The sequence below is a fragment of the Pollicipes pollicipes genome, unplaced genomic scaffold (assembly GCF_011947565.3).
Source record: "Pollicipes pollicipes isolate AB1234 unplaced genomic scaffold, Ppol_2.1 Scaffold_4219;HRSCAF=4965_pilon_pilon_pilon, whole genome shotgun sequence".
Classification (NCBI taxonomy): Eukaryota; Metazoa; Arthropoda; class Thecostraca; order Pollicipedomorpha; family Pollicipedidae; genus Pollicipes; species Pollicipes pollicipes.
In genome coordinates this window covers 36,707,922-36,725,851 of record NW_023596448.1, presented here as the reverse complement: position 1 = coordinate 36,725,851, position 17,930 = coordinate 36,707,922, and the positions used below count along the sequence as shown (strand labels likewise).

The 17,930-nt window shown below is 55.3% G+C and overlaps 1 protein-coding gene across 1 annotated transcript in view; it reads left to right on the top strand.

Moving 5' to 3' along the window:
* Window positions 1-17,930, top strand: part of LOC119095285 (prominin-1-like) — a 42,449-nt gene that overhangs the window by 16,095 nt on the left and 8,424 nt on the right. Inside the window, exons 2-6 of the mRNA XM_037218142.1 lie at window positions 12,500-12,658; window positions 13,107-13,236; window positions 13,971-14,091; window positions 15,735-15,801; window positions 17,192-17,301. Of these exons, the coding sequence (XP_037074037.1) occupies window positions 12,500-12,658; window positions 13,107-13,236; window positions 13,971-14,091; window positions 15,735-15,801; window positions 17,192-17,301 (587 nt within the window). The remainder of the gene's footprint in view (window positions 1-12,499; window positions 12,659-13,106; window positions 13,237-13,970; window positions 14,092-15,734; window positions 15,802-17,191; window positions 17,302-17,930) is intronic.

Sequence of the window (17,930 nt, the reverse complement as noted above, 5' to 3'; positions counted from 1 at the left end):
GCAGCAGGTACAGTTTTACAATGTATCCGTTGTCATCGTGTACAGCTGGCTTTCTGTTGCTGTGGTACGGTAAGAGGGGCATTGCCTTCTGCCACGCGGAGTTGGATTAAAACGCAAATGAAATAGCGGTGGTTCTGGTTTTTCCGTAATGCTGTATAGCTGTTCAGCACTCAGGTCTTTCCCTACATATACGGAAAGTATCTCGGAAAGTGATCGTTCCGGAAGGGCTTAAATACCAAAATGTACTGCAAAATGCCTTCCGCCGAGCTTTGGCTCCTCTCGGCATGGAATGGGCGTGAATGATGCCATGGATTGTCTTAAAGCTTAAAAGCGTCGCCGTAAGATTTTGCTGGAAACTGTGTGGCCGCCCGTGGCCGTCTGTAAAATGAGGGCAAATTTAGGGACATGCATTTTATATGTGGTGTTTGAGGAGGAATTGGACAAACTCAGGAACATGCATTTTAGATGTGGCGTTTAGAGGAGGGATTGCAGGGACGACTGTCGTCGTCGGTTGGAAGCCTCAGTTTATGTGAAGTCGGTATAGTGGCCAGCAGGCTACTGACACGCACCGGGTGAGCGGTGATTCAGGCTTCATCGTGGGTGTTAATACACATCTTCCACGAACACGCGCTATGATTCACATGCTGAGACCAGTGCCACTGGGTAATTGGAAAACGACGTCATTGGTTATGCTGCGTTTTCGTAGCATGATGGCATTACTCATCTACAGGCTGCCAACGCCTCCGCATGCATTGCGAATGCGCATTGTACATTTCCGTAAAGGCCCTCGGCCCTAACCGTGGTAATTTTCAACACTGGTGTAGACCGCATCTCATGTTCAGCAGGACAAGTACACCGCTTATAGGTGCCTGCGGCCATCTGAAGAGTACCGCTACAGTAGCATGCTGACTTGAAAGTGAGGCCGAGAGACTCCCATGAGAAGGCCCGTGGCGTAACTAAAGTTATCAGATGACCCTGCGCAATGCGCTGATTCGAAAGTGCGCCGTTCTAGACACGAGTGAGCGACGCTTTGTTTCTTGTGTGGTTCGTCAAAAGGCCACAATCGCGTCTCGCTGCTACCACAACATTGCCGTCAGCCTGCCCTGAGCGCGCCGCCGCCCTCGTGCCGTTGGCTTTCCCAGTGTCCCCGCTCTCTCGCCGTCCGCCGATTGGAGCGCATTGCCGGACCGTTCGTTGGTGCCCGCCGTCTTCGCGGAGAGCCGGCGGTGACGGTTCGCGGCCGCGGCGGCCGGTCGGCCCAGATCGGCGGTCGCAGCCCAGATCAACGGCTGTCCAGCCGGAAATTGTCCGAATTATCGAGCCCTCGTCGGTCGGCGGGGGTCGTGTGTGGGCTCTGGCTCTGGCTCTGGCTCTGGCGGGTGGGTGCAGGCGTAGGCTCTGGTTCCGATGGAAGGAGGCAGGCGTCGGCTCTGGCTCTGGCGGGAGGAGGCAGGCGTCGGCTCTGGCTCTGGTGGACGGAGCCAGGTGTCGGCTCTGGCTCTGGCGGGTGGAGGCAGGCGTCGGCCCTGGCTCTGGCGGGTGGAGGCAGGCGTCGGCTCTGGTTCTGGCGGATGGAGGCAGGCGTCGGCCCTGGCTCTGGCGGGTGGAGGCAGGCGTCGGCTCTGGCTCTGGTGGACGGAGCCAGGTGTCGGCTCTGGCTCTGGCGGGTGGAGGCAGGCGTCGGCTCCCGCCCTGGTGAGGCGACGGACGTATCCAACTGTTCCTTCTGGAGAGTGAAGCGTGTCGCTGCGTTGCTCACGCAGACCGCTGATCGCCTTGGCAGTGGGTGATAAGCTTGACCGGCCAAGCGAGGCTAATTATGCGAAGCTGATGCCTTCCAGTCACTTATGTCGCCGGCACCAGCGAACGGCCCGAATGCAAGGAACTCCCACCTTTCTATAGAGAAAGGTGGGAGTTCCCTTCATCTGAACTTACATGCTATTCATTGCGTGAGCGTAACAGCCATGCTCCCGTGTGCCAGCCGCTGTCCGTGACGGCGCAACTGGAAGGGGGGGGGGGGGTGAGGAGGAGGCAGCGGGGCAGCCAATCCGCCTCCATCTTTGGACAGGATTATTCATAATGCTGTGGCATTAGTGGACACAGGCCACATAAAAACCACAGTTAGCCATTCTCCCCCACCCCATATCTTCTCAGAAAATCCAGCTGTCATCCACTGTTTCTACCCTTTGGATTCAGGCACACGGCTGGATCTTACATGATGCCGTCAGCAGACGTCGGATGACTCCGCATCCAGCAGCTGTCCAGCGGCAGCTGTCCAGCGGCGGCTATTCAGCGGCAGCTGTCCAGTGGGAGCTGTCCGGCAGTTGCCCAGCGGCAGCTGTCCAGCGGCAGTTGTCCAGCGGCAGCTATCCAGCGGCAGCTGTCCAGTGGCAGCTGTCCGGCGGCAGCTGTCCAGCGGTGTCTTAAAAGGCGATGTAACGCTGCTCGACTGTGCTGGTGGGGTCGCTTCCCACGGCCTGAAGTCTTAGTCATGGGTATGGTGCGGTCTGATGGAGGGCCTCTGTGGCCATGGGTATGGTGCGGTCTGATGGCGGGCCGCTGTGGCCATGGGTATGGTGCGGTCGGATGGCAAGCCTCTGTTGCCATGGGTATGGTGCGGTCGGCTGACGGGCTGTTGTGCTTTTCATCTCGGCCACAGCGCGGACTGGGTGACAGTTTGAAATTTGTTTCGGATTGTAAGATTATCTCCCCCGGACTCGGCAAGGAAAGAGGCGACTACAACCCTCGAAATATTTCCCCTTCTCCCCGTTTGGCCAGTGGTGTCGACCCTGGCTGTGGTTGTGGCTGATTGGGGGTGGTGCTGTTCATCCGACGGGTCATTGTGACAATCCCAGCATCACTGGTGCACTCAAGGGGAACAAACGGTGGCCCTCTGGACTAAAGCCAGTGAGCTACATGTCCTTTGGCCGTGGGCTCCGCCACATGTAAGACGTGGGTCTGAGCTGTCCGACATTTAGCATCACGTTTGTGGCCGTTGAATGCAAGTAAATCGCGGAGAATCTTTGTTATCCCCCACTTTTGGCTATTCGTGGAAGCCGTGTTTTTAAACGTGTCAGCATTGACGACACATCTCTACGGCTCCTCCTTTCTGACATCGGTACAAAAGGGCATAGACATATCTTGTGTGTCATGTTGTGCTGCGTTTTTTCGTTTTGATGACTTCGTGATGAAAAAGTGGAAGCCCATGACCCTGGTGACTGCCTCTTGAATCTGCGAAACTCGACGTGTGTTAATCAGCCTCGTCACTGGCACTTAGAAGACCGCAACTGCATTGCCGAGATTGCCAGAGAAGCTGACCCAACGATGTTTTGGTACTGGCGACGCTGCGTGCTTTAGCGCAGGTGTTATTGCATTTGGTTTGCAAATGGTTGAAACACTGTTTCGACTGCCTCTGGAATATTGCATTTAGTCAACAAACTTGAGAGTGGTTTGTGATAAGCGAGACTTGTTTGGTGTTTCAGTGTTGGTTTCTGTGTAACAGAGGCCAATCGGCTCTCAGGTCACGCATAACTCATGTTTTTTTTTTAGGCGGTCCCCGTCAACATCACGTTAAACACGCCTCGAAACACCGTGTCCGAATGAAAAGTTGTATTCTGAAGCGCAGAAAGGCATTTCAGCCATCTCTGATCCTTCCTTGTCGCGGCTGAAGGTGCCGTTGTACTGGCGGGAACCACCCGAGCGGACGCTGCCGGGCGCTACAGTTGCGGCTAGCCAGCTGGGAACTGCCAGGGGAGGGCTACTAACGGTGTACGCCGTGCTGTAGCCATGCGAACGTCAATGCCACATACACGTTTATGGGCTGGTGATTTGGCGCTGGCACGCATGAACGGGTTTTGTATCGGCCTTGGTCTGCGACATAAACTGTGTTGGTCAGGGGAGGGCTACCGTTGTACTGGGAGGGCTACCGTTGCATCCTGTGAGCAGCAGTACGTCCCCTTCCGTTACATTGGTGCTCACTTCGGTTTAAGAATGGTGGTGCCCAAGGTTCAGTTACTTGTCGCAACAGTTGTATGACCATTTTATCCCTCGCCTTTATTCGCCGCGTTTCATAACGCTTATAGGTAGTGGGGGTCGACAGAACCCCTGCCGTTCTCATGCTAACACCGGCAGTTTCTTCTCAACGAGGTCTTGTGATTGGTAGAAATATTTTTGCTGCTATCTCGATAATTGATCCAATTTTACCAGATCAAAGGTCAAAGTGTTCCTAATTTTTTTCAGCGTTGCCTGCTCATGTGTACGACAACATTCCTCGTAGTGATGCGAAACATCAACAAGCACATTTCTTGTTCTATCTTTAGTACAATAGAGACAGTTTTGTGTATATTGAACATTAGTTTATGAGGCAGGGCTCCGTCAACCGGAGTGATCCACAATTGTGTAGGGTTTTGAACTAAGATAGCCATTTTGAAGATCATTTAGTGTAGTTCACAGCCATGACCTTTTTGAGGTTTAAAACCCTCTTATTTCTGAGTTTGACGCCCGCGAACTTGTGCAAACTATTCCAAGGTCACTCAGACATGCATGACGCCATACAACGTCACGCAAATTACTCTGCTCATTGGCCATGTACTGCTCAAGGCCAAAAAACAAATGTGACGATCGAATTATTCGTGTTTAGCGTACGTCAGCATGATTCGTGGCACCAGCGGCCATTAGTTGGCCTCCGACCATTTTGATGCTTTGAGCGCAAGTTTCGAGCACAGATCACGTTTTGTGCAATGCAGTAGGCGCAGGAATTTGGACAGTGCTACGAGTCATGAAGGGAGCGAGACTGGGGACCGGAGAGCTTAAGAATAGCGCCATAACCAAGTGCAAATAGCGCTATAAACAAGCGCCATAATTAAGTGCCGTCCGCCAAAGTGACAATTCTAACACGATCATCTTGCAGCGTCTCTGACGTCATACAAATGTTCCATGACGTAGTGAAACGATGACGTGTCGAGGAGTTTATTTGTTGAATAGTGAAATATTTTCGTGTAGGGCAGACTGATGCTCAAAATCATGCATATGATGACCTACAAATGGGTTTATTTCATCATATTTGATGCTTACGTTGATATCGTAGAATGCAGAACATTTCCTTTAATTCAGCCATGCCCGGAGCCTGCGGCCCGGGAAGTCGTTGGTTGTCGCCCGCCGCTCACGCCGGCTGTGGGTCGTCGCGCGGTGTTCCACAAAAACTGTCCCTTCTCAAAAACCGCAAAAACCAAGGTCACGTTGATGGTGTCCAAACACGCGCAATGGGTGCCTCAGAAGGTACGGAAAATTTGGGCGTGGTTACACGTCGTGCCGGAGAGGTATTTTCCGAAAAAACTTCAGTCACATCGATCCCCCTATCAGTGCGAAGGTTAGACATTTGGATGAATTCAGGATTCTCAAACACAAAAATTTTCTTGTTGAAAATCTACAAGGCTACATTGATGTGCATATTTGACAGGGCCCACGTTCGGCACCTGCAAAGATACTTCACTGTTCTTCGCCATGACTACCGTGGACAACGGTAAACCGACCGAACGACCCCTATTAAAACTTGTATGCATAGCAAATCTTCCTTTCCAAACTGGACGTGTAACTTTGCTGTGTGGGCGCATGACTTTCATGTGATACAGGCGCATTTTCCTCTTTGCGCTCTCCAGGTCGCGTGGGGATGACGTCACATTAAGGAATGTATGACGTCAGACGTCCACGTGCCTATCCTGTCGGTCATAGGTCTGACACAGCCAATCTGAATACCGCCCCGACAACTTCGTAAATCAGATACCTACCAGTTTGCAGTATGAGGTGCTTCAAATTTGGCTTAAGATATTGGTGTTTCTCAATAACATCTCGGAGATTTTCAGATCTCGCAAGGTCTCAGCAACTATAACGAAAAGCTTCTGTCCTGGGTCGTTGTTAGTACCTGTGTTCACAGAAAACTGCTTGCGTCAGCGAAGCCGGAAAAGGTGCATGACATAATGTTTGCCAACGCGTAACAAAGCCGATGATTTGGACGGAGCTTTTTAAAATATCTCAAATAAAAAAGAAATGATGCATGGACTGCACTAACCACACGGCCGTGCTCTGGGAGACGCCTGTCCAGTTCATGACGTTTCACTCTGCGCCGGTGTGACGTCATAGAATACCTGTATGATGTCACCAGGCGAGGCCGGGCAGCGGATGCGGGAGTCGGAGCCCGGCGCGGCCCGACGCGCTGCGCATTGGTTCCGGTTCACGGTCACCGGAAGTGGGAGGGCTCCGCTGCCTCTCATCCCCTCTCTCTCCCCTCTTTCCACCCGGCGCTCTCCACTCTCACCGGCTGTCCCTGAACCGAGGCGGTGGCGCGCCCGCTGTTTATCCTTTGCTCTGGACGCGAGCGAGGCGAGCATGCGAGAGCACCCACGTGTTGACCGCGCCGATAACAATGCGCCGAACGCATGCGGGCGGCGTTTTTGCGACCATTCGTGCGCGTGTAGGGTTTGGAGCCAAGCTTTTCGCCTCCACTCACGTTATGCCGGTGGGGGCTCGGTGGGGAAGGGGGAGGGAGGGGCGGGCGATCACCTCTTGACCCAGTCGGCGACATCTGCGCATGCGCACGTGATCAATGCTTCACAGCATGGGCCTATGAGCGCCATTTGTGGATCACTTGACACCTGGAAGAGAGATACGAGTGATGCATGCCTGAAGGTTTTGTACCGGCACGATTTAAGCCGGAATTATGGTTAGGTCATTCATTCGCGACGAAGTTGCCTCGATACGGCGGCGCGTGGGCAGGCGCGCCCAGCTATCTTGACGGTGACTCACCGCTCGGCTACATATAATCGGAGGTGGCATGCCTCGCAAGTGGTCCGCTTTGTGGATGCAAACATGGCGCGGCCGTGAGTCGAGGATATGCGAGAATTAGGTTGCCTATTGGACGACAGAACCCGGCAGCGGCCTATATCAGGCGCCGACTTCGCTGATAGTCACCAACTGATATCAGGTTTCCGCATGAGGTCATATGGACATGAGCGCATGGTCACTGGCGAGCCTCCGTTGCAGGTCGGGCCCTGTGGCTTTAAACTCCGCGATCCGACAAAGCTGCAGCGGACAGTGGCATGCATAGAGAGGCTGAGCAGGCTCGTCTTGGAATGAAAAAGCACACTTTGGCATTTAACGGCATTTAACCGTCTTGCCATTTGCGTCTGAATTAGTTATGGGTAGCCTGTGAGTGTAATTCAGTTTCAAGCAGCCCAAGTCACAACGAATTGTAGGCTTGCGCGTTATGCATTACTTAGCAAGACAGTAGTTTCGCGTGTTATGTGTTAAAAAGTGTATCGTAAAGACAGTTTTGTGGTCTCTATTATGAGCGCACATGAGGTGCATCCGACTTATGCATCGTGGTGCCATGAAGTCCAAACCTCGAGCTGCATGTTCACGTACACCGCTGTTGCAGCGCTGTTTACTTCCGCGCTCGTCACTTGGTAGCCGAATCTGTTCTGCACCCTGCCTAACCACTCCCGGCACCGGTGCCGGTAATGAACACCCCCCCCCCCCCCCCCCCGCCTCTCGAGCGGCGTCCGCGGCTGACTAGCGGGCTTCAGGGCGTGTGTTGATTGCCAGCTGGCCCCTGAGCCGAGCCGCCAGTGTAAACTGTGATTCACCCGGTAAACACGCCGGCTTCAGTGCGTTTATATGTCTGTTTGTCTGTCGGCAGTGTGCGGCAGGCAGTAGCCACTGTCGCTGTAGGGCTGGACGGCTAGATATGTTACATAACTCTGCGTTTGAGCGTTACAGGATGTCATTTGTCCAGTGCTGCTGTTTTTGCTGCGAGCTGTTTTCTGCAGCTTGCTAAGTAAAGCACCCATAATGAACGCTGTTTGGGGGCGTAGCCAGTGCGTCCAAACCGTGTAATGATAAGAAGATCAAGCACAATAATCTGCCTACCAGCGCACAGCGGCTTTTGTTTTTGTTTTTTTGTTTCTGGTTGATCAATGTCACCTGCCACAGAATTTCGCCCTTTGCGGCGGTAAACTCTCATATTCAGAGCCTGCTTGCGGCTGAGCGGATAACGTTCCCCCAGCATTTACAACATCCGTTACATTCACTGATGAGGGGACACCTGGCTCAGGCAGGTGGCTCAGGCAGGGGTGCCTACAGTATACGCCCACGGCGCTTGATCATGCACGCTACGTGTCTCTTCGCTTATGCAGTCACGCATGCATGAATGCAGACGGCAGTGCCGGCCTGGGTGAAGCCCATCTTAGATGGGCTAAGCCAAACGGTAGATTGACCGCGTGCGCACCCCCGCATGAAGAAGTCGGGTAACCTTCCAAAGCGCACCAGATCTGTTTTGAAAGTGAGAGTTTCAATAATAAACCAGCGACGTATCCAACTTTGATAAACTCAGGCAAGTGTGGCATGTCACTCTCTCCTAAGTGCCGATGCTCGTACTCCCTGATCTCACCACCCCTTGTTAGCACCCGTACCTCCGACCTCTCGCGTCTCTTACACGTCCCTTACACCTCTATGTCCACATCCTGGTGTCCGAGGCCAAAGCTTTCTGAAAGGGCGGGAAGTGCTGAAGTCTACTGGACGTGATAGCCTGGCACGGTTCACCTCGGTAGCGCGTCTGTCCCGCATTCCGTCCCTGCAGTCGGTCTGCCGTGCAGTCCGTCCCTGTAGTCGGCCTGTCGTGCAGTCCGTCCCTGCAGTCGGTCTGCCGTGCAGTCCGTCCCTGTATTCGGTCTGCCATGCAGTCCGTCCCTGCAGTCGGCCTGTCGCGCAGTCCGTCACTGCAGTCGGCCTGTCGTGCAGTCCGTCCTGCAGCGGGTCTGCCGTGCAGTCCGTCTGTGTAGTCGGTCCGTCGTGCAGTCCACTCCTGCAGTGGCGGCAAGCCATGCGGAGTCTGCACGGACTGCAGCTGCCGCTGCGGGGCGCCGGTCCGATGTTGACGGATCGGGACAGGGCGAGACACGCCGTCGGCGGCTGGGAGGTCTCACGCCCGAGCTAACGCCGTTTGCACAGCGCAGTGGCGCGCCCAGGGCCACGAAATGAGGGGCCGACACCGTTGGCGTGGAAAAATGTGTTCAGCGGGTCCGTTTTGCTACGGTTTTCTTTGCATGATATCGCTAAACTATGTTGAAAGGCGCAAAATGAACAAGTAAATTGCAATTCCGACAACATTTTGTTTAGCTTCGTAACTTACTGCATGATTTCAGGGCAGCTTATGCTGCCACTGACTAAAGCATGCATGCAACGGCCCAATACGCCGTTTGCCTTAATACGGCTTTATGGCCCTGCAGTCCTGAAAGGTTCATGGGTGGGATCACACTTGCCTGCGTGCGCCACTGTTCGATCCGGTGCGCTCCAAACAGAAGCGGGCCTTTGTTCCCACTGAGACAGGGATGGGAAGAGCACGCGCCCTGCCACGTGCGCGTGGTCGCCATCTGGTCACGCGAACGTCACGCAGACCGTGTCAGACGGCGTCAGAGCCGGCACTGCCCCGACACGCATCGGGCAGCGACATCGCTGTTGCCGTTCGCTGACAGAGCTGGAGCTGGCGTCAGCTGACTGGCTCAGTATGATCAGGTGACGGGCGGCTTTTAGACAAACTGACTACATTTTGCTGGATCAGCTGGCTAGGATCTTCTTGAGCATCTGACTGCGCTCTGACCGATCAGCTGATCGCGTCCTGCTAAATGCATGACTGGTCTATTTCGCGCCAGCTGCATGGCTTCCTCAGACCAGGCGATCGGCCGGCTCTGGGCCCGCTGATTGACCTCCCGCAGACGAGCTCACCGACTGCGTCGCGTCATCCACTCTCTAGACCAGCCGATCCCAGACTCTGACGTCACGCTTGAGTCAGCTGACCGTCTCGATTCCCGTTGTCAGCTGACGAGCCGCGTTGTGAAGTGCTGGAGACCGGGCAGCACTGGCGAGCAACCTTGCGCTCGGAGCAGCCGCGACTCTGCCGCTCTCTCCGAGGTCGGCCATGTTTAAGGGGATCCGATCACGTGCCCGACGGCGCGCGATCGGCGTGAGTCACATGCCTCGCCGCGGCCAGTCGGCCTGTTTTGGGCCTTCCCGGCGTGTGCGCCTGCCGGTATTGATGTTCCGCCTGAGGAGGTGGCCTATAAGGTGATGTGGCCAGTGCGCCGGCGTGGAACGTTTTCCGCGTTTGGATTTCAAACTCGCTGCACGGACGATCCAGCAAAATGCGGTGCCGTTGGAATCAAACCAATGCGATTTATCGTATGCTGCGGGCGTTGTTTGGTCGCGCCCATGCGCTTTCAACAGCGGGCTGCCCGCTAATCTATTGTCTGCTCTCCCGGTCCTTTTCTTCGAGCTCGTTGTTCTGCGTCGTGGCTGATGACGCTGGTCTTGCAACTGGCGCAGGTGGTGGCGTTTGGAGCCTGTTTGGCTGGTGGCGTCTCTTCTATGCACAACCAGGGCTCTGTCTGGTACGCACGCTTGCTACCTACATGCTTGATGGCGCTGTTCACACCGCCCTGAACCGCCACCGGTCGTGACGGACGTTCTTTGATCACGACCCGAGCACAGTGGTGCGTTGATCTCCCAGCGCTGTGGGCTGGTGATCTGTCGGTAACAGTGTGCTAGAAGAGACACTGGCTACGGTCAGCTCGCCACATCTGTAGGTCTGACCCAGAATGGCGATGACAGTCATACGCCGTCCATGGCCACAGAGGCCCGTCACCCGACCGCACCATACCCATGGCCACAGAGGCCCGTCACCCGACCGCACCATACCCATGGCCGGAGAGCCCGCCACCCGACCGCACCATACCCATGGCCAGAGAGCCCGCCAGCCGACCGCACCATACCCATGGTCACAGAGGCCCGTCACCCGACCGCACCATACCCATGGCCAAAGAGCCCGCCACCCGACTGCACCATACCCATGGCCAGAGAGGCCCGCCACCCGACCGCACTATACCCATGGCCAGAGAGCCCGCCACCCGACCGTACCATACCCATGGCCAGAGAGGCCCGCCACCCGACCGCACCACACCCATGGCCAGAGAGCCCGCCACCCGACCGTACCATACCCATGGCCAGAGAGCCCGCCAGCCGACCGCACCATACCCATGGCCACAGAGGTCCGCCAGCCGACCGCACCATACCCATGGCCAGAGAGCCCGCCAGCCGACCGCACCATACCCATGGTCACAGAGGCCCGCCAGCCGACCGCACCATACCCATGGCCAGAGAGCCCGCCACCCGACCGTACCATACCCATGGCCAGAGAGCCTGCCACCCGACCGCACCATACCCATGACCACAGAGGTCCGCCAGCCGATCGCACCATACCCATGGCCAGAGAGTCCGACACCCGACCGTACCATACCCATGGCCAGAGAGCCCGCCAGCCGACCGCACCATACCCATGGCCACAGAGGTCCGCCAGCCGACCGCACCATACCCATGGCCACAGAGGCCCGCCAGCCGACCGCACCATACCCATGGCCACAGAGGTCCGCCAGCCGACCGCACCATACCCATGGCCACAGAGGTCCGCCAGCCGACCGCACCATACCCATGGCCACAGAGGCCCGCCAGCCGACCGCACCATACCCATGGCCACAGAGGTCCGCCAGCCGACCGCACCATACCCATGGCCACAGAGGTCCGCCAGCCGACCGCACCATACCCATGGCCACAGAGGCCCGCCAGCCGACCGCACCATACCCATGGCCACAGAGGCCCGCCAGCCGACCGCACCATACCCATGGCCACAGAGGCCCGCCAGCTGACCACACCATACCCTTGACTAAGAATAATGGACCGCCGGGAGCGACCACACCATTTTCGCGAATGCCGGGGCCCGTAGACTTCCCAAAATGCCTGCGAGAAGTAAATCTACCTTGCGAATGGTCGCCTTCCATACGTCTCCATTGGTTTAACGTTAATCTTGCGCGAGAAGCGCGGCATGACACCCTCGTCCCTCGTTCTGACGCCTGTAAGTGGACGTGTATCAACTGAATCATAAATAGTCTGCACTATTCGAGTCATTTCAGCATTCGTGTCCATGTCACCGAACATTACTACTAGCACATACTGTATGTTGAAGTTGATATAACTCCTGCCCTGCTTTGTCACTTAGATTATATCACCTTGGTGCCTTCGAGAAGATAAACAAATAACGGCATAGCCGCCGGATGTTAACACTGGCAGTTCTAGGAAAATCATTGTGTTGACTTTTCACGTCTGAGCTCACCGCAGTTTCTCAGACCAGCCGGCGTGGGGGGGACCCTTTGTGACCTCAGCAGCAGGTGATTGTGCGTGGTTTCGATTGGCTGCACCGATCCGTGGCAGACACGCGGAGTATGGTCGCACTCGTAGACCCAATCAGCTTGCAAAACGCAACTCCCCGCCCTTTCACCTCCCCCCCCCCCCCCCCCCCCCCCCCCCCCCCCACCGCCCCTGTCTATCTGGGCGTCCGTCGACACTAACCTCGGCTGATCCCGGCTGATCTCGACTAACCTCTGACCTCCGTCGGCAGATCAGAGGCAGCTGGAGACAGCGCGGAAGGCGGGCAATCTGACCGAGACGTTTGTCCACCTGGGGCTGTATGATTGGTCCACACTGGTGCATCACCACCTGGGCTACGCCATCTTGGCTGGCGTCGGCATCGTGCTGGCGCTTCTCACTCCCTTCATCGGTGAGTGTGCCGGCACCGTCACTTCACCAGCCCCGTGTCGGTGTTGTGCTGGTACTGCTCACGTCCCTTCTTGTTGGATGTAACGTCAGTGAACTTGAGCCTTGCACGGCTGAACTCTTCAAGGACCGCCGAATGCGTGCACGCCTGGCCTGGAACGCGTTTTGCGTTCATACTTGGACTTTGCTGACCACTGTGTGACCCCAGTTTGTGATACTATCGTCATCTCATCGTTGTTAGTTTAAACTTTTGATAACGATTTTAAGAAATGCGTAAACTGAGATGCAAGTTATGCTGCGGATCTCATCGCTAGCCTTTGCCGCTGCTCAGGTTACAATTTTGTGTGGATTACCGTGACCTTGTGTAACCTCCACTGCAGGTCTGGTCATCTGTTGTCGTCGCTGTTCACAATTGTGTCGGCTGCCGTGACCTTTCGTGACTTTTGTCGCAGGCCTCATTGTCTGCTGCTGCCGCTGCTCCGGGAAGTGTGGGGGCCGGGTGGAGCCTTATGATAAGAGAAAAGACACGTGCAGGCGCTGGTGCAACGGCATCTTCCTCAGTCTTTTAGTCCTGCTGATTTTGTGAGTCGTGAAAATGATCGTCGCCAGTCTACTTTGGCCTTTTACTTGCCCCTTTTAGGAGTTGCCTGTTGGACGAGTCGTTCTGTTTACGATAATTTTTTTTCTTCAAAAACGAGCACAACTGTATTGATGCTTCCAAACTAGGATAGTTTCATGGTGTTTCGATATTGCATGACAAGCGTGTCGACAAGCCGCACTCACATTATAAAGAATGGTTCTTTCCAGCCTGCTTGTAAGTCAAGGTGTGGGAACATGCCGTTATAAATCACGACGCCTTTTATTTTCTGACCCTGGAGCGTCCGGACCCCCGGGATTTGTTTACTCATCTCCAGCTTAGCCTCTTTCCATACATCTCATACATCACCTCATTGTCCGTCGTGCACCTTTTGGATCGCATGTCAAATGCCACAGTTACGTGATATTGTGTCGGTATCAGTGCCAAGGTGTAGCTTTCTATTCAGTTGCTAAAGGGATGCTCCAACCCCCCCCCCCCCCAACTGTGAAAAAATTGGTCAGATCCTGGGAAAACACGCTTTTCCGGCGTAGTCAGGGACAAGTCCAGCCATTTCTCCTGCTCAACTCCTCTTGCTCCCCGCCCCCTTCCACCCCCCCCCCCCCCGCCCCCCCACCCCCAACTGGAATCGCATTGCTACGCCTCTTTTCAAGGCAATCTATGGCACGTTTGACGATGTTTCCGGTACGGCTAGCCGCGTGACGCTGATGTCCGGCGACAGGTTCGGCGTGGTCGGCTCGTTCGTGGTTAACGAGTACGTAGAGCGAGGCGTGACCGAGGTACCGCCGCGTCTGCACGTGGCCGTCAACGACTCCCAGCTCTACGTGCAGAACACCAAACTGGTGCGCGCAACCGCGGCCGGCTCGGTGCTGTGTCTGGGCCGTGGGAGTGGTGGCCAGGGGAGGCTGCACGCTTCCACCCGGCCGATGCTTACATTAGCCGTTTTATGGTGGTGGGTGGCGAGGAAAATTGTTACTGTCCACGCCCCAACACCTGGTCTTCGTGGAGCCTCTATATCGTGGGATCAAATAAGTATGCTGATACACATTATGTGCAAACCTTATGGTTATCTCTAGGCCTCTTCCATCACCTAATTATGCGAGTTCATATCATCTTGGGTATCGCAGGCCAAGCGAAGGACCATCTTGAAGTGGACGGATGCTTGCCTGGTCGGGTTCTCCCGTCCTTTATTGCTGAATGTGCCTGAGGGTGTGTGCCAATGTTCCATTTGAACCAGCAGCTGCCATGGGAATGTCTGTCCGTATGGCCACAGCAAACAAAGGTGGAGTTCAGTTAAAGAACCGGGACGCCTTGAGTAGTCAATGCTGCTTCCTTCAGTATCCTGAGTGTACTAAAAGGCCATTTGCATTTGCAAGGTCCTTGCACGCGAAGTACCACATTTGTCGCGAACATGTTGGTCGGTTTCACTAGCGTCAGGAGACGTTCCGAAAAGCGGCGCTGCGTAGTTTCTGGAAACAGCGACGGGAAGGTTCTTGATAAGTGCTTCGGCTCGTGCCACTTTTGCTCTTAACACGGAGGCAGGACGCCGTGGGATGGCGTTAGACTGCATAACGCTTTTGACGGCTGACCCTCAAAATAGAATGGCATCGGCGATGTACATCTTGCAGCAGCATAGACGCCACTGGGGATCATTTTCGAAAAAAAGTTTGATGCCAGGTCTCTACGATGTCTCTGTTAACATGCGCAACGTTTATGTGGGAGCCACGCCCTGTATCATCGACGATACACCATGAGGTCAGCTTATGTCGCTGCCAACTAAGCATACATTCGTGTGTGCTCACCACTCCGTCTTTAGCGTCCCGTGAAATACCGCCATTTGTGCCAGCTCGCGAACGACGCCGTGCTCGGGTGTGAACTCCTTGGATCGGTCCAAGAACGGCGCTGGTACCGGTTATGGTGATGATGCGTAGTGCAGTGTTCGTGCCACAAACGGTGTCGGACATTGTTAAGAGCCTTCGCCTCTCTGTATGCCTTAAGTGTCGTAAAGGAAGACTGATGCTTGTAGGTGTCACATCGTACTTTACTGCATACGTAGTCAAGCGAATTCTTGATATGGCCTACTGGCCAGTCTCTGAGCCCAGTGGGAGTTCTCCGGCTCCATACGCTGTAACCGAATCAATTTTTGAGGCCCGTGAACGAGGACCTTGTGAGACTCTCTTGATGCCTGTTTTCGTTTGCTTGAGCGCGAGACCCAATGGAGCTAATGTGCCCAATGCACGGCACGAGAGCGAGTCACGCAAGCCCTTCTTATAAGCCTTCGTGTCGAGTCAACTATCGGATCGTGAAAATAGTTGCAGGCTGGCAGCCCCGGTTTGACTGAACTTGGACGCGTTGATCGGCTCGATAGCGCCGAGCAGTTGTATATTGTTCCTGGTCGGTGGGCGGCGCCGGCGGCCGCGTTTGTTTAGCGGGTATACGTGAGCTGCCTGGCGGGGTTTAATTGTTGTTCTTGCGCCTCTGACAGGAGGTCAACCACCTGCTGAAAAACAACTACATGGAGTTGACGGAGGTGCTGGACGAGTCTTTAGAGGGTGAGTGTCGACGGCGAGACAGCGGTCGTCCATCCCCTGGGATGCCCGGCACCGGGTGTGGATCGCACTGAGCTGTGGACAGAGATTGACAACTGCCAGACTCTATCGCGGCCGCGTCTGGTTCCATCATGATAATTGGTATGTTTATGGTGTTGCAATGGCTGTGACGCTTCTGCATGTTCATGTGTCGCTTGCTTGGGATATTTTATGATAAGCCTGTCTCACAAGAGGACGAAAGTCTTCGGATCATCTATTCAAGCCCATCCGTTATTGTCTTACGTTACTAGCATGTCGATTCTGGGTCATGACGAAACCAGCTTGACAGGCGTCTCAATGTATGTGTCCGGATATTAGGCTGCTGCGTGCAAACATATACTCCAAGAGAAATCAGAACAAAGAAAAGGATGACCTTGACCTGATGGGATTTTACCTAACCAAATCCAAACTGAGCACTCGTCCAACTCATCAGTTCCTTACCATTCCATTCATTATTCTCACAATCTAACTCAACGGCGAATAGTCAAACCAGCGAAGACTGTCTCCATTATGCTGGCCCTTATCTACACAGCATAATCAAGGCGATCCTTATCTTTTTTGACGGCTGCCCGGCGTGGAAGTAGCCCGTTATCGACGCCCTTGAACCTGCTGATGCGTGTATTGTTGTGTTCGCGGCGCGCGGTGGGCGTTAAACGGCGCGCCTGCTCGACAAGCACAAGTCATGACCGGTTGACGTGACAAGCACAAGTCATGACCGGTTGACGCGCGGCCCCACCGTCCGCTTCTCGGGGCGGCTGATTCATGACGTGCCGGATGAACTTGGGCGAAGCGCTATCGGCCGCACGCGTACCTGAGGAGTGCTAAGGGGGGGGGGGGGGAGGGAATGTTGCCACAGATGCCGTGTGTATGTGTGCCTGCTGGAGTGTTTGAGTTGTGTGTATAATCCCATTTCCTCTTATTCCCGAATGCTATCAAGTTCAAGCCGAGCCGGTGCTGAATGAAATATTGTTGCCATCAGCGTGACAGCCTGTGCATCTGTCAGCCTGTGTACCTGACACTGTTATGGGATCCATGTGACAGCCTGTGCATCTGTCCCTGTACCTGACACATGTTATGGGATCCATGTGATTGCCAAGATGTTTGAGGCATGCAAAGAGGCGTGCATATATCCATGCATGCTTTTCCTGCATGGCGACCAGTCCGCTACCTACGAAGACAGCGGTGTCAGCTCGACGTAACGTTGCTACGGTCCTTACCCCACTCACAAAGGTACCAATGATTAACGTCTTGAGCACGGTTTCCAGCGCCTCCTCCCTCCCCTTTATGTAACAAAACATCCCCAAGGTCGGAGCGCCTCGGCACCCAGCTTGACCTCCCCTTCCCCAATCGACAGGGTGTGGAGACCGGATCAAGACCCAGCTGGCCACCATCTCCCGCGCCGTGGCCGTAGAGAACTTGACAGCGATCGCCGAGGGGCTCGGTGACATTCGACGTGACCTGACGGTAAGACTGGCTCCTGGAGAGGGAACTCCGTCCTGGAGGGAGAGGTCGCTGTCATGGAGGGCGCTGAGGGGCTCGGTGACATTCGACGTGACCTGACGGTAAGACTGACTCCTGGAGAGGGAACTCCGTCCTGGAGGGAGGGGACGCCGTCCTGGAGGGCGCTGAGGGGCTCGGTGACATTCGACGTGACCTGACGGCAGGACTGACTCCTGGAGAGGGAACTCCGTCCTGGAGGGAGGGGACGCCGTCCTGGAGGGAGGGACGCCGTCCTGGAGGGAGGGGACGCCGTCCTGGAGGGAGGGGACGCTGTCCTGGAGGGAGGGGACGCCGTCCTGGAGGAAATGGGTGCGGTCCTGGAGGGAGTGGATGCCGTCATGGAGGAAATGGGTGCGGTCCTGGAGGGAGTGAATGCCGTCATGGAGAGAGCAGGAGGAGAGAGCAGGAGCCCCCCCCGTCATGGGTGGGGGGGGGGCATCCTGGAGGGAGGGATGCTGTCTTGGAGGGAATTGATGCCGTCGTGAAAGGCTAGAGTGCCGACCTGGACGGTGGGGATGCCGTCGTCTGGAGGTTCGGCCTCGTGCTCGTATGTATGTGGAAGGGGCAGATCACGTCATTGGAAATGTTTGGGC